The sequence below is a fragment of the Cornus florida genome, unplaced genomic scaffold (genome assembly GCF_030987335.1).
Source record: "Cornus florida cultivar Cherokee Brave unplaced genomic scaffold, ASM3098733v1 CherokeeBrave_3.0.0_Hap2_Chr10, whole genome shotgun sequence".
NCBI lineage: Eukaryota > Viridiplantae > Streptophyta > Magnoliopsida > Cornales > Cornaceae > Cornus > Cornus florida.
The window spans coordinates 98,125,437-98,140,660 of record NW_026775580.1 but is presented as its reverse complement, the minus strand read 5'-3'; the positions used below and the strand labels follow the sequence as shown (position 1 = coordinate 98,140,660).

General features: G+C 34.4%; 2 protein-coding genes across 6 annotated transcripts; one reads left to right on the top strand and one right to left on the bottom strand.

Moving 5' to 3' along the window:
* The first annotated feature begins 4,024 nt into the window (after nucleotides 1-4,024).
* LOC132276203 (uncharacterized) lies at nucleotides 4,025-4,654 on the top strand. Its single transcript, XM_059777533.1, has one exon. The coding sequence runs from the start codon at nucleotides 4,265-4,267 to the stop codon at nucleotides 4,472-4,474; it is 210 nt and encodes a 69-aa protein (XP_059633516.1). The 5' UTR covers nucleotides 4,025-4,264; the 3' UTR covers nucleotides 4,475-4,654.
* A 3,093-nt stretch (nucleotides 4,655-7,747) lies between these two features.
* Nucleotides 7,748-12,039, bottom strand: LOC132276202 (uncharacterized). 5 transcript variants are annotated; one of them, XR_009470851.1, is made up of 3 exons: nucleotides 11,345-12,039; nucleotides 9,043-9,184; nucleotides 8,428-8,939 (listed from the first exon to the last, which is right to left on the bottom strand). XR_009470851.1 is itself a non-coding variant. In XM_059777530.1 (2 exons), the coding sequence occupies exons 1-2, from the start codon at nucleotides 11,742-11,744 to the stop codon at nucleotides 8,323-8,325; spliced, it is 432 nt and encodes a 143-aa protein (XP_059633513.1). In that variant the 5' UTR covers nucleotides 11,745-12,039; the 3' UTR covers nucleotides 7,748-8,322. The 5 variants fall into 5 exon arrangements, 3 of the variants coding, with proteins under 3 accessions (XP_059633513.1, XP_059633515.1, XP_059633514.1); XR_009470852.1 differs by having other exon boundaries at nucleotides 8,428-8,891; XM_059777530.1 differs by lacking the exons at nucleotides 8,428-8,939; nucleotides 9,043-9,184 and adding an exon at nucleotides 7,748-8,354.
* Between the last annotated feature and the right edge of the window lie 3,185 nt (nucleotides 12,040-15,224).

The following is a 15,224-nucleotide window of genomic DNA, read 5'->3' as shown; positions in this document are numbered from 1 at the left end:
TGGTATATATATATATATATATCTATATATAATGGTATATAACATCACCCACATGATTGCATGCACATTGCACAATTTTTCAGGGGACAAAAAGTATCTTAAGTGAAGGGAGGCCGGTTTATGCTTGGATTTTCTCACTCTATTTAATCATTCTTTGGTTGGATACATGCATACACAGTGTGTGGATAATATCTGCAACGTAATAATCTTTTACTCATAAAGTGAATAAGAAATTCAACTATAGTTATATCGAATGATCATTATTCATGGATGAAATTTTTATTCATTGATGATTAACAGGACTATTATATAAGCCTTTACCCTTGGGCAAATTGAAAAATATAATTTAATTAAAAATTTAAAAAGAAATTAAAATAAATTTAATTTAATTGCACCATTTAAATTTATTAAAATTAAAATTTTATTTTTTAATTAAATTAATGGATTTGTGTGTGGAAGGAAGAAGATGATATATATATATATATATATATATATATATATTGAAGTGAAAGGTAGGATATTCTTGTACACTTGAATTAACGAATGAAGGGCAGTTTTATAATAGTGTATTAGTGAAATGAGGTTAAAGATGTCATTTTAGACATTAGAAGGGTAAAATTGACTTTTTAACAATTCGCTGATGTTGACATCAGCATACAATGTGAGCTACTTAACGGCAGGGGGTAATTTGCGGTCGGTGGAATATTGAAACATAGAGAGAGTGTAAGTGAAATATGAACAAACGTCAGAGGGTGTAAGTGAAATTAACCCTAAATTTTAAAAATTCTACTTGTGTGAAATTTGTTCAAATATTAAGAGAAGTCATTATATGTTTATTGTTTGATTTTAATAAAAATTTCGCACTCATATAATTTTTTTACTCGTGTGAAATCTTAGGTATGGTCTCACATTTAAAAATTCGCCTAGAGACTTTAAAAATTATGAAAATCCTTAGGATATGGTCTATATCTTTTGTATATCTATATAAACAGTGCGCACAGAAGAGCATCAAAGTCCCCATTAGTTAAAAGGGTTTTGTGTAGGGTAGAGACTACATTTTTGTTGAATGCTCTATTCAATTGGCGTAAAATGACTTGTACATAAAATATAAACTACGCAACGCTGCATCAAATAATAGAACTCCAAATTCCGATTGAGAATATTTTTTAGGATTTTGGGTATTACAATGTCCGTACAATATACCCAATCGTCTTTTTGTTGTTACTCACGTCAAAATGTTAGAGAGTCAGAGTGCTTGCGTCAACTTCACGTTAAAAGCACCCCTATTCAATGACAGGGAACCCTTTTTGAAAAAAATGACACAAACCAATAAAATACATAAAAGAAATTATTTTGTTAAGCTCGGTAAGAAAAACGTGAATTTTAACATGCCATTGTTGTAGCTTTAGTCCTACCCACAGTTTTTAATCCATCTCTTTCTCGAAACAATTTTGAACAAAATCCGTTGCCGTTGAATAAAAAAAGCCCAGATATGTAAAAGATCTAAAACGGTCCCACAAGTGGTTGGGTTCCTTTGATTCCACAATTCAATTTTGTTCTAATTTTTTTAAAAGATAATTTTGATTTCAAAATACGTTTAAATGAGTTCAATTCGAATTATATGCTATGCTAATTTATATACTAAACAAACTTACGTGAGTTGGGACGGTTACACCAAAAGGCGTCAGTTCCTCACAAAGCTTAAGATATGGGTTTAAGGATTGAAGAAAAATGAAGATGGGATCAAATGGCTAGACTTTGCTGTTGGGATTACTTCACTAAATTTGCAATTCTATCCTCCAGGCTCAACTTAGCATTTCGAAAATTTGTTCAGAAAGCCTGAGATTGAGATAACGATATGTTATGAGTGGGTAAATAATTGGTTTGCGTTATTTAGCTAGTTGAGAACAAATATTCTTATTCTTATTAAAGACTTAGGTCTGAACAAATTCATTACTTCCTTCATTTCTTTCTTAATAAGGTTATAGAAAGAACTTGTGCTCAGGGGCGGAGCCATGATCTTGAGGTTTGGGAGGTCAAAATTATAAGTAACACTACTTAGCTAGAACTTATAGAGAAAAAAAAAAAAATATTACGTAGGCAAAAACATTTTACTATTTATTATATTCATACAAAAATATATCTATCTATTTTTTTTTTTTTTTTTTATTTAAAAAAAAGACACACACACACAAAAATACATATATACATACAAAATTTATATAGAGAGAGGAACAAAAAAAAAAAAAAGCTTTGAGATTAACCTGACTGCAGTGTGCATAAAAATTATCTACATTCATGAGAAAAAAGTGATTCCTTAGGTCAAACAAGGTTATGGAAAGAATCGTGATTGAGTTGGAATTTTAGGATAATAAGATTATGGAAAGAATCGTGATTTAGTTGGAAAGATTTTAAGATAGAACATTATGGAAAGAACTCTGTTTGAGTTAAAATTTTAAGATAGTCACATTAAATTTTTATATGTCATTTTTTGTATTACTCCTTATCTTTTAAATGCTAATTAAAGAAATAAATTTTTTTTTTTGTTTTTTCTTAGGGGGGCCAAGTATAGATTTTATACTATTTATGTTATATTATTTTTATTTTTACCTATACTAAAAAATAAATTCCAAAAAATTAGGGGGGGCCATGGCCACCCCCAGTTCCCCCCTTGGCTCCGCCCCTGCTCGTGTTGCATTGTAGGTTTGAAAGGAAGCTCTATGGCATGCCTGTGCACACCTATGCTTTGATTTTGGGACAACGTGTATATAAACTCTAATTTGTTTGTTGTTTAGACGACGAAGTTGCTTTCAACGGAGACTGCATTTATCTTTCTCTCTCTTTCGTTTTGTATGAATGGTACATGCCTAATCACGTGCCAGATTATATTCCTACGGGTCCCTAAATCATTTTTTTTTCTTTCCCATTATACCCCTAATTATTGGAACGCTTATATCTACATTAAAGATAAAAATTACCTGTTGGTCAATAATAAATAAATAATAATAATTCAAATTTCAAAACCATACCATTGTAGCTTTTGGTAAAATTTTCAAAATAATTTATTCTAATTTTTCCATATATACATTTGAAGTTTAAAATTTCAAACTTCAATATTTAAAACACAAAAAGGCAAGTTAGTAACCTTACAGGGAGACAATGCACGTCTCATATGTCCCTTTAAAAATTATTATTCTCCAAAAACCACACTTAAATTGAAACGAAAGAAGTATATACTTATTCTCATTTTAAAAGACTTGGGTCCGAATATTAATTCTTTGAAAATTTGGTTATATACTTATTCTCATTTAAAAGGAAATATACAGTGGTTAGGTATCTTTGAAATACATGCAAGAATTAGGTTGCTTTTAATAAGAACAATGTAAATTCTACTACCGATAAGTAGCTCTGTAGAAACTCAAATCCACGTCAATAATTATATTCCATTGGTGAAATTCACCATTGAAAAATGATAAATTTCATCATTATAATATTGAAATTCCACAAATAATCCAATAAAATAGATGAAATTTTACCAATATAATGGTAAATTTTATTATTGAAATCTATAAACTTCATCAATCTCACGTAACAATATAAAATTATTAGTGAAAAGGATTTTAATTCCATCTATAGTCCATAGACAACCTCAGAGATCAAACAAGCTAATAAAATCAGTGTCCCAAGTAGAAATTCCAATATTAATGATCAATAGTTATCCTCTTATTGACTAATTCAGTTATATAATTTTTTGAAAATAAAATTTTTTTATAAAAAATTATTTATTAATAGTTTAGAGAATTAAAATTTGAAATTTTAGTTTAATTTTTATTTTTATTTTATGAGTAGTAAACCAAACAAATCCTAAATAATTTAACACAAACAAAAGGTTTGAGGATTTCAATCTCCCTCTCAAAACATAAAAAAATTCATCAAAATTAGATTGTGCAAAACCCACAACACCAACGACATAGTCACGTGCGGGGATGTGGATATATAGAGAAATGGGACGGCAGGAGTGAATCCAAGTGGCTTGATTCCATAACCCCCGCCCCACCCGCTCTCTCTCTCTCTCATTCTATCCACCTTTTCTTCCCACCAAATCCTCCTCTGTTCGTCTCCCCCAATTACATAAACCCCTCTCAATCCTCCCTCACAATTGCCCTCTCATCTTTTCGATTAATCAGTCCCTCCTCTTCTCTCTCCCTTCCACCACCGTCACCGATACATACATACATATATATAGAGAGAGAACGAAGTGGAGATGTCGGACTGGGGCCCAGTGTTTGTAGCCGTGGTGCTGTTCGTTCTGTTATCTCCGGGACTGCTGTTTCAAGTGCCTGGACACCATCGATGTGTGGACTTCGGCAACTTCCACACCAGTGGTGCCTCCATTATGGTTCATTCCTTGCTCTATTTCGCTATCATCTCCGTCTTCTTGCTAGCTATTAAACTTCACTTGTACCTTGGCTGATGTCACTTTTTGCTTCTCACATTATTCGTATTACTGTTATCTGCTGTTGTAACAAATTTGTGATCTGTCTTTCTTTGGGCAATAATCTTGATTACTTTGTGTTTATCATATGGGGTTTGTTGTATTTGGCTTGAGAATTCATCTTTTCAATTGCAAACTTAAGCAATCTTTTCAGCATTATCTACTTTTCTTTCAAATTTGTTGATTGTTCTAATCTGGCTTAATATAAAGCTAGCTAACGGCTATACCAGTGCACGAGGTTGAGGTAGAAGAGATACCACTAGGCTACACATCTTTCGTAACTCTTTGGCAGTTTAATGATCTTGATAGTACTGTAGTTTGCATTTGTGTTCGGGGTGCAATTTTTCCTCCAAATTTGAGAAGCCTCTCAAAACTCAAGATTTGCATTTTAGTTATTAGAACAAGATCTACAAACTTTAGGGTCTGCAATTACAGCAGAAATGGATGAAAAAAAAGAAGTTAAAAAACATCAATGTTACTAGCACCACCATAGACAAATCACACTGCCATTATCTATTTCTAATAAAGAAACAAAAGACAACAACATTTCCAGCACAATATCACAACCACCGCCACCACCACTGTCTTCATCCTCGCTACCACATTTGTTGCTGCCACTACTCACAGCAGCAGTTCAAAATTGTTACAGCTTCACCCATTGTCATTGTTTAATTTTGCTCTCACCAGCCATTTCTGCTCACCATCACCACTATGTGATACTGTCATTGCTAATACCCACCTGTCATAACTGCCGTCATCTCAACCACCATTGCCAACCCCATTTGCTGCCGCCTTCATGCTGTCACACTGTTGGTATCATTTCCTCTGTTGTTGCCGCCACCATCACCATCTCAACTTCCAACATCATATAATTGTTTACGATCTCTCTCAATGACCCACAACTTCTGTAACTATTGTCACTATTAACGTCACATAATCATTGTCAAGATTTCTTCACCATTTATTCCACAATCCCCATTTGCTACTGCCTTCATGCTGTCACACTGTTGGTATCATTTCCTCTGTCGTTGCCGCCACCATCACCATCTCTACTTCCAACATCATATAATTGTTTACAATCTCTCTCAATGACCCACAACTTCTGTAACTATTGCCACCATCATGTCACATAATCATTGTCAAGATTTCTTCACCATTTATTCCACAATCTCCACTATTAACCTGTTCTTCCTAGACTAGTAGTTGTTTATTATATCTAATTTAGATCAAATCCAGTTTAAGAAAGTATTAACCTGTTCTTCCTAGACTAGGACTGCCAGGGTTATTTTGTATGTTGGAGCCGTTTTGAGGATGGGTAAGGTAAAGCTGTAACTCGGAACTCCAATGTGCCAGACATACAATAAAGCATCCGAGATCTACTAATGCAAACATGTACGAGCTACCAACTCTTTTAAGTTTCTTGTAAATTCATAATTCATGGTAGTCTGGTTCTTTTTGTAAAGTACAGCTGCTCTGTTTGTCTTAGGAAAATATATGTAGGAATTGGATTTAAAAAACTTACAAGTTGCAGCTAAATCTTCTATCAACAAAACTCACAATTTTGTTCTATTGTAATGAAAATGGTACTGCTATTAACTATGTCTATGTACGTGAAACTTCACTTCTCCAACAGCCATGCTTTGCTGCTAGTATATATCTTGACAAGGCAACCTTGTAGTCGTAGACTTCCCATGCCTACACCATTGTTATCATGGCATTGTATTTATAGCAAAGGTTACTGCTCTTGACTGTCATTAATTGTGGAACTTATAGAGTTGATATATTCTCAATGTTCCATCATGCGTTATCTTTAGAAGTGAATTTGTTTTCCCCTTTGCTTTTGACCTTACTGTTATTAGATTGTAATAACATTCACTAGACTGTGCCAGGTCTTCCAAGTAAAATTCTGGGTGAGATTTTTAAGAGTGATGCCATGGATTTATTAAGCTATCAAAAACATGTTAGGTTGAGTCAGCTTGATTACTTCTTTAGAATAAACCATTGTCTTGCTTCTTCAGAATATACCGTTGTCACTTGCGAGGTCACAGGTATTTAGAGCAAGTAAGAAAGTCTCTGAAACCAAGAGTCGTTGAAGGGGGTTCTGGTGCAATGTATAGGAAACTAACTATGTGATAATTTGAGTATCGTTAGTGTCTTCCAAGAGTGCATTCATCTTGAAGGCCATCAGATAGCTTAACTGCTGGCAAACTGTAGATTGTTTCAGTAAAACTTGGAACAACTTTAGTTGGAAACAGGCTGCATATGGCTTAACTTTTTTACTACCAAAATACTCTCACATTTTTTTTTTTTGAAAGCAAAACATCCACCATTTATTTGCAAGATCATGCAATTTCTTTCATGTTTTCAGAAGTAATGATGTGATCGTGTAACCTGACATGCGAAAAGCAAGGACGAATTGAGATTGAAATCACACAGAAATGCTGGTGTTTGATCATCAATAGCGTCTATATGAGGTTTTGATTTGTGTCAGGATGACACTTATATTGTGTTTGGAGGCACGGAATTGGCGGAGAAAAAATAGTTTAATGTTTGAATTAAATTTCAGCCATTCTAATTTCAAGGCACCGAAATGTTTATAACTAGTGGATTGGCTTACAACAATCACCTGCAAAATCTTATGTTTAGGAAGAACCTCAAGGGAGGGAGAATCCATCTCTCTCTATTGGGAATTCATATTATATGTATTGACAATTTATATAACAAGATCCTCCCCATCCGGATTCAATATGGGACAATAACTTTCTTAGACTGGGCTAAAAGAAAAAGACATTGTTCCCTTGCAGTGTTTGGTTGGGAGGAAGGATTGGGGGGGGGGGGGGGGGGGGGGTGATAGATGAAACTTTTCCCATTTGGTTGCCCATCCGGATTCAATATGGGACAATAACTTTCTTAGACTGGGCTAAAAGAAAAAGACATTGTTCCCTTGCAGTGTTTGGTTGGGAGGAAGGATTGGGGGGGGGGGGGGGTGATAGATGAAACTTTTCCCATTTGGTTGGAGGGAAGAGAATAAAGAGAAAGCAAGTTGTTTCTTGATCGGAAGAGAGGAGGAAAAGAAAGAATAACCTACCCAAAAAAGAGAGATGCCAATTTTAACCTTTAGCTATTTATTAGTTATTTATTAAATAACTTGTTGAACTCTCTACTGAAATTGTGTATGTTGATAAAAATTATACAAACACTCCTTCTTTTCCTTCTAACCAAATAGAAAAAATCCATTCATTCTATCATTCCTTTCATCAAATCAAGCAAAAAGAAACACAATTTCTTTCCCAGAGATGTCTTTTCCATCCCTCTCCCTTCCATCCATTTTTTGCTCCAACCAAACAGAGCATTAGAGTCATGACTTGAAGTCAGTTTCTTCTCAACACAACACAGATAAATCCACATAAGTAGGCCATAAATACTTCATTAATATAACTATACACCTTAGTTTAGAAGGTTGAATGCCCTGTGCTAAAGACCGATGGTGGTCTAACCACCCCAAAATATAAGTTCTTTCTTTTGGCTTGCAGAAGGGACCCCAGGTCCTTCCCTTGTCAGAAGAACTAAAAAAGTTCAAACGCTATCAAAAGACTTGATCAACTCTGTTCACAATAAAGGGGTAGTTGCAACCCATGCGGCTTCATAGCCACTGAAACTACCATCCACATCTTTTATTACGTACAAAAACAGAATTCAAGAGTGTGACGTGTGCCACTACAATCTTCATCCTCATCCCTTACCTAATAATTCCAAATCATTTAAAGAAAGGACAGCTATGGAACAGCTCTAATAATTGAAGAGAGAAGAGTTCCGACGAACAGATTTCAGACAGAAATCTGAAATCTTTGAGATCCACCTGCCCAATTTTGAAATAATAATAAATAAATAAATAACAAAATGAAAGGAATTTACCACATTAGAGAAATGTGTAATGTAAATAAAGGAATTCTCTTTTCTTGCATTTTTATTACGAAATGAACTCGGATCAAACAATCTAAGCAAGTAGAAAATACTCAGATCAAACAACATATACATACAATGCCTAGTTAAGTTTTACATATCCCCATTAGCACAAAAACAATAACATATTGAAGGGGGGAGGTAAAATAGGAGTAGAAACAGAGAACAGTGTGTTTCTGTTTCTTAAAAGTGTAATCACTAATAGGAACATTACTTTTCTTGGAGACCTTCAACAGTTCTATTATACTCGATTAACTATAAAAAGTTCCACGTGTTCCAGTAATAATTTAAGAAACTGTAATCCATCCATAGTTCCTGTATCAATCCTTTTAGGAGCTTGGACAATTCATTATACAAAGAGCACTAGTGCTGCTTGGTCCTCCACCCATGGGTAATCCAACCACCCCTCAACACATTCACAAAAATTTCCACGCTGCACCATTCCAAGTTGAAAGTGTAAGGAGTTAATCAGACCAAATTTCTACAGAGATAAAAAATATTTGTTAAGCCATGCAAAAGGATAAGTTAAAATATGTATCAACCACCTTAATAAAACATACTAGGTTCAAAAATGGATCAACCACCTTAAAAAAAACACAGTATGTTCACTTTCTGTGTATATGTAGAGAAAAGTGCTCATTGAAATATTCTTTTCTTTTCCTTTTTCTTTGTTCCGCTTTGTGCCGGGGGTTGGGGGAAGGGAACCTCAGAACCACTTTTTATGCACTACAAAAATTCAAAGAATTGCTACATTAGCGCGTAATTCTCAAGCTGAAAATACTAAGTTGAATACAATCACCTCCTACGCATAAACCTCACACAGATTGCAGGCGTAAACAAGTTAAGTAGCAGGCTTGAGTCGACCAAATTTAAGAATGTAAATAGTTGGGTAGCAAATTATTCATGATTAAGCTTGGTTGAACTCTGCTCATTCAAACGAGCAAGTCTGGAAAAACCTCATATTTTTTCAAAGAAAAACATCCCACAGTTAAAACCAGAGGCAACTACCCAGAACATCATGTTTGAAAGTGACAACACGATGATTAAATTTGTATGATACAGATCCCATTTTATGGGTTTTTTATCCTAAAGAATCAGAGAACTATAAGAACTAATCAGAATCACTCAACTTGAAAATTTAGTACTCTTTCAAAACTTCAAATTTCAACATCATTCTTCTCATCCACTTGCCAAAAATGGTGGTGCCACGTCCAAGGCGCCTTTCACAAGACATTCCATATTTCCTTTTCTGATATTCAGCTACCCTATTTGATTCAACTCATTATGTTTGCATGCACCAGAATCCATAACGAGGTCTCTCTTGGAAAATATTGTAATGAACTGAAATTAATAACATCTAAACTTAAATTAACCATTCAAGAGTCCAACCATATAAATCTCAAGCATCGGGTTTAGCTTGTAGGCACTTTATATAAAAAGTTCAAAATGGTAGGCTGAGTTGGCTAACAAACCAAACTAGATGTCATGAGTACCTTATATGGAGGCATTAATAGCAAATGCTTCATACAGTCCAAATAAAGTGGAACAGTCATAATGCAAAAGCCAAAGGCAATCAAAGTATTAAACCTTCAAAAGGTCAACTTTCAGGTTATAGCTCTATGAAGGATCTACAACAAAACGAACAGAGGATTTACAAGTTGGAAATGACTAAAAAAAACTAAAAAACTAGTCTTCAAACCCAGGATACTGGATCAAGCAGATGAAAAAAGCCATCAACAGAAAAATTCTTTTTTGACAAACAAATATGTCAGTCATAGAGATCAGAAGGATGTATGCCAGAGGACAAACTAGAGATATCTGACCAGTATTTCAAAATTATGGAACAACTCTAAAATTTACTTGAATTGTGAAATAATAGTTGTCTTTGGAGCCTGGCTCTATATAATCCACCTCCATTTTGCACTTTAATTCATTGAGCTTACTCAAGTTCACTCTGCTTTTGTTGTGAGTCAGAGTTGGTTTCTCTGGTTCTTGATGGTTAAAGCTTTGACAGGTGAAAATAAATGACCCCCCTTCCCACTCTCGTTTTCCCTTTCTTTATTTTTTTTTTGGTCTTTCCTCCCTTCCATTACCAAACACTAGATAGCTACAAATTGTAGAACATCTATATTTCTTACACACCTATTTCCAACCAAACCATTTAGGAATGAAAGCCTATTTAAAACAAATGTACATAGATTATTAAAAAGTGCTGACCTCAAAGTTTTACTTATGAGTTTCCCTTATTGTCAGAATTCATGCACCATGCGATCACCATCTAGTCCATACTAAAATGGCCCAACTAGAAAAAAGATCAAATCGACTTAGCTTAAAATGTGAGTTGGGGTGAATATAGTCAAAAGAGAGAGAAAATAGAAGTTTGACCAGCGCAATATATCCCAATAAATTGTTGTGAAATCTTTCGATCCTTATGCAATCCTTTATCAACAGTTTCCTTTATGTACACAGATTTACCAAATAGAGAGCTCATGGATAGGTAGATCAGATAGTTCTCGTGGTAGCATTTCCCATTCTTTACACGTCTCAAACATATCATTCTGATTAATACTTGCCCAAAAAAAAAAATCTGATTAATCACCTAAATTGTCCAAAAGAAAGAACTTGCAGATTACTTTCTAACATAACCAAATATGAACTCAGGGCATCTAATTAACAGGATGGAAAATCAAAACAAAACAAAACAAAACTTCATAACCACAATAACTTCTGATGATCAGAGCTAAGATTGCAGGAAGATTTATATAAAATTAACAAAGAGACCACTATTCAAACAAAATAAAGAAACAATTACGCAAGAACAAACAGATATGTGATATGTCATGATTTTATTAACAGGACCTTGAGATTGAAAAACGAAACCTTTACCTGGAACTTCCTTCCTCGGCGAGGGGGGTGCCGTGGTATAACAAAGAATTGCTCGTCCCAGCATCGATAAACTCGATACAATCCCAACCAGGTAGAAAACAATCACCAAACCAAGAACCCATGGCATCAACATGAATCCAATAAAGAAAGTGACCGATCCACATAGCATTAGAGCCAGCGATATCCCCAAAAGCAACGACGCAAAACCCGCCGGCGTGATCTGTGGAGGCGCCGACGGCGGCGGCCGCCTCCTCGAGGAAGATACCGCCGGCGGCGGTGTTGGCATCACCGGCGAGTCATCGGAAAAAGAAATCGGCGTAGGAGGAGATCGGAGGAGGTTAAAAATGAGAGTAGATAGCTCGTAGAAAACCCTCGACTGCTGTTCTTGTCGTCTCATCATTTTGAAATGAAATGAAATTACAGATAACCCTATCCCCAGGGAAAAAAAAATTCCGAGCAAAATGAAAGAGAAAGAAAAAGAAAATCGAATTGCTAAATCGAGGCAAATGGATAAACTATGCTGACAGGATTTCTCAATGTTATCCGTCAAGCTTTATCCGTGCGCCGTTTGGTTGGAGAGGCTTTTATTACATGTGGAGAGTTGCAACAGGGAAGGGTTTGTTTGTTTCTGGGGAAAAAGTTGTGGAATTGTAGAGAGAGAAAGTAATAGGGGGCAGATAGCAGAAGACGCGGCTGTGTTGTTGTATGAATAGGCAGTTTTTATCTTAAGAGATAAAGGATTGTGGTCAGTGGATGGGTCGGGTCAGATAAGACTGACACGTATTAGTCGCGCGTGTTTAACACGTTACCAGATGATGTGGCACTTCTTGTTTCGGATTGGGATTTTAACACACGTTCACTTTAAACACAAGAAAAGCGCGTGGATGACTTTGAAATGCGTGGAATGACGTAGGTAGGAAGATTCTATACATATTAAATATAAGTAATACATACACTTTCTTGTTGAAATTACAAGGAGGACCCCACATCGTTGCTTTTGCTTTTGCTTGTACACTTGCTTGTTGGTTAATATTTATTAGGTGGGTCCTCCTCATCATTTTCTTAAGCTTTAAAAGTCAAGAAATAATGTAGTGTGGGGATCAAAAGACGGTGTCTCTTTTCACTCTTTTTTGATTAGTATGCCCCCAAGGCCTCTTCATTTTTCCTTCTCATTTGGGGTAAAATGACAAATTTATATATGATGATGTAATAGTGTTATCTGTTAAATTTAAAATTCAATTGGACATAAGGGAGTTTTTGTATAAAATTGAAAGAAAGAGCACGCTATTTCTTTCCCAAGTTCAGATTTGCATTGATAATAAAAGAAAAGTACAGATTCAAGTTGGCAATTTTTTTTTTATATAATAGAATTGTTAGAGCCGTTTCACAATTATAATTATTTTGTACTTTTACTTTAATCCAAAGTAAAAGTAATATTTCTGCTTTAGAGTGTGCTCAATACTACTTTAAAACTTATTTGGTAATATAAATTTGTTATAAGATTTTAGAAATAAAAACATGAAAATATGTTTGGTATAAAGTGTTAATAGTTTGAAAATTTGAATGGTTAGTTAAAAATGTTATTTTAGAATTTTTTTTTTGAACAGTGCTTTGTTATAGTGCGGAAGTAAAAAAAAAAGCATCATTTTAATTCTTCCGATTTTGACTTTAATTTTGAAAACGCTTCGGTACTATTTAAATGACAACAAATAATACCAAACATGTTTCATATTTTTACTTCGCTACAGTACATTAACAAAGTAAAAAATACAAAACAAAAGCATTAACCAAATGGACCCTTTATTAGGGACATTTTCTATTAAATGATTTATACATTCGTTGATTTTTCTTTCATTGAATTTCTCCATTGTCCATATAGTTTCCTATTTTAAAAAGGGTAAAAAAATAACAAAACACATCTGCTCCACGCCATGTTTACCCAAAGCTAATTGAAAAGTTCACCCTTGGGGTTTTTTCTTCTTTTAGGACAATTACTCAAATATTTTTCGTCATCAAACAAGTAACGTATCGGATTTTAAAGCAATATTTTTATGAGTTGTAATACAACCTTCGAATCCAAACGTGTAAAAGGGGCATAGTGTCATGAAATTCTTGTTCAACATTGAATTTGAATTGTGAAAAGTTTTAGACATATAAAAATAAGTATTAATTTTACTTAATAATTTTTAAATCGAATCATGAAACAATGACCTTGACAATGAGCTTGCTACAGTAATAGTAGTTGAAACTTGCGTAGTTTTTCTCATGTTTTGACTCCGAGCTGGGTTAAATCTTTATTTTATTTCTAACTTCTTCTCGTGGCTGTTTCTAATATAATTTTATTAGTCAATGTAATTATCAAAAACTAGATAATGTGAATTTCTGTCTTAAAGGATTGATTACAAAACAAACATGTGGAGCGCCATTTAATTATAGTATGCGGCAATATTCAAAATCTTTATTATTACTTTTGAAACTCTAATTATTGATTTTGAGTTACTACGTGGAAGAATCTCATTAGCATCCATGCATTAAACGACAGAATTATATTAAATTTTTAATCGAGAATCTTCCCAAATCATTTAATCAAATACAACTTACTTTTCTCGGTCGTGTAAGAGATAAAATATTATTCATTATTTTAAAGGCTTAAAACCTGTCACATGTGTTTGTGAATTGTGAATGAGATCAAGCCCCATCCCACTTTTGTTGCGGGAGTGGATTTGTTGTCTCTCTCCATTCAAGAGGTATTATCACATTTTCTAGAAAATAAAAAAAATAAAAATAAATAAATCTTTGACAACGGTTTTAGCATTTGAAACACATGGGTTTTTGCTGTGCTCTTTTGTGCTCCACACTTTTTTGGCAAGTTGATCCGGTGGGATTTCCCTGCCGACAGAAAGAACACGAGTTTTTTTTTTTGTTGCCAAACATTTTTGGCACGTCTAATATATGGGATATCTTTGGCTGACACGAAGAACACGAATATTTTTTTTTTGTTGCCAAATATTTTTGGCATAACCAGTGGGACTTCTTTGACCAGAAAGAGCACAAGATTTTTGTTTCCCAAACATTTTTGGCACGAGCAGTGAAATTTCTTTGGCTGACATGAAGAACACAATTTTTTTTTTTGTTGCCAAATATTTTTGGCATAACCAGTGGGACTTCCTTGACCAGGAAGAACACAAGATTTTTGGTTGCCGAACAGTAATGGCATTTTTAGGAAAGGAATTCATGTATGGTTTAAAAATGTATCTTTTTTTTTTTTTAAAAAAGAAAAGAAAAGAAGGGAAAGCTTGAATTAATTGGAACAAAAATGTACAAGGCAAGATATACAACATGGAACAACATCCAGAACAAAACGTCTAGTAACTAGCTACAGCAATACACACCCAAACAGCTGTCAACAATAAGAAGGCAAAAGTACTAGAAGAGGCAGTAGCTTAAGAGGAAGTAAAAGCCTGTGCATTGGCATAGATACAACCATCCATGAATAGCTGCTGAAGGTCTTCAAGCCTGCTGATATTCCTCAAGTCCGAAGCTTTCCTCAATTTGATTGATGCCAGCCTACCTCTGATACATTTCCTGATCTGACCAATGATTGTGGATGGAGATGATAATGCATTCCTGAAGGCCCTATTGTTCCTCTCCAGCCAAAGGAAGTAAACAACAGCAGAGAGCAATAATTTATGAACCAAGAAACCTTTTGAGCTCCAATGTGCCGAGCACCAAAAGATCAAATCACTCCATGAAGAAGGCTGAATGTAAAGTCCAATTGTGTGCTGAATAAATGACTAAATCTCCTTTTGAGTACTCACACTGGAAGAATAAATGATCCAACGATTCATTGTTGGCAAGGCATAGGTAACATGCATTGATG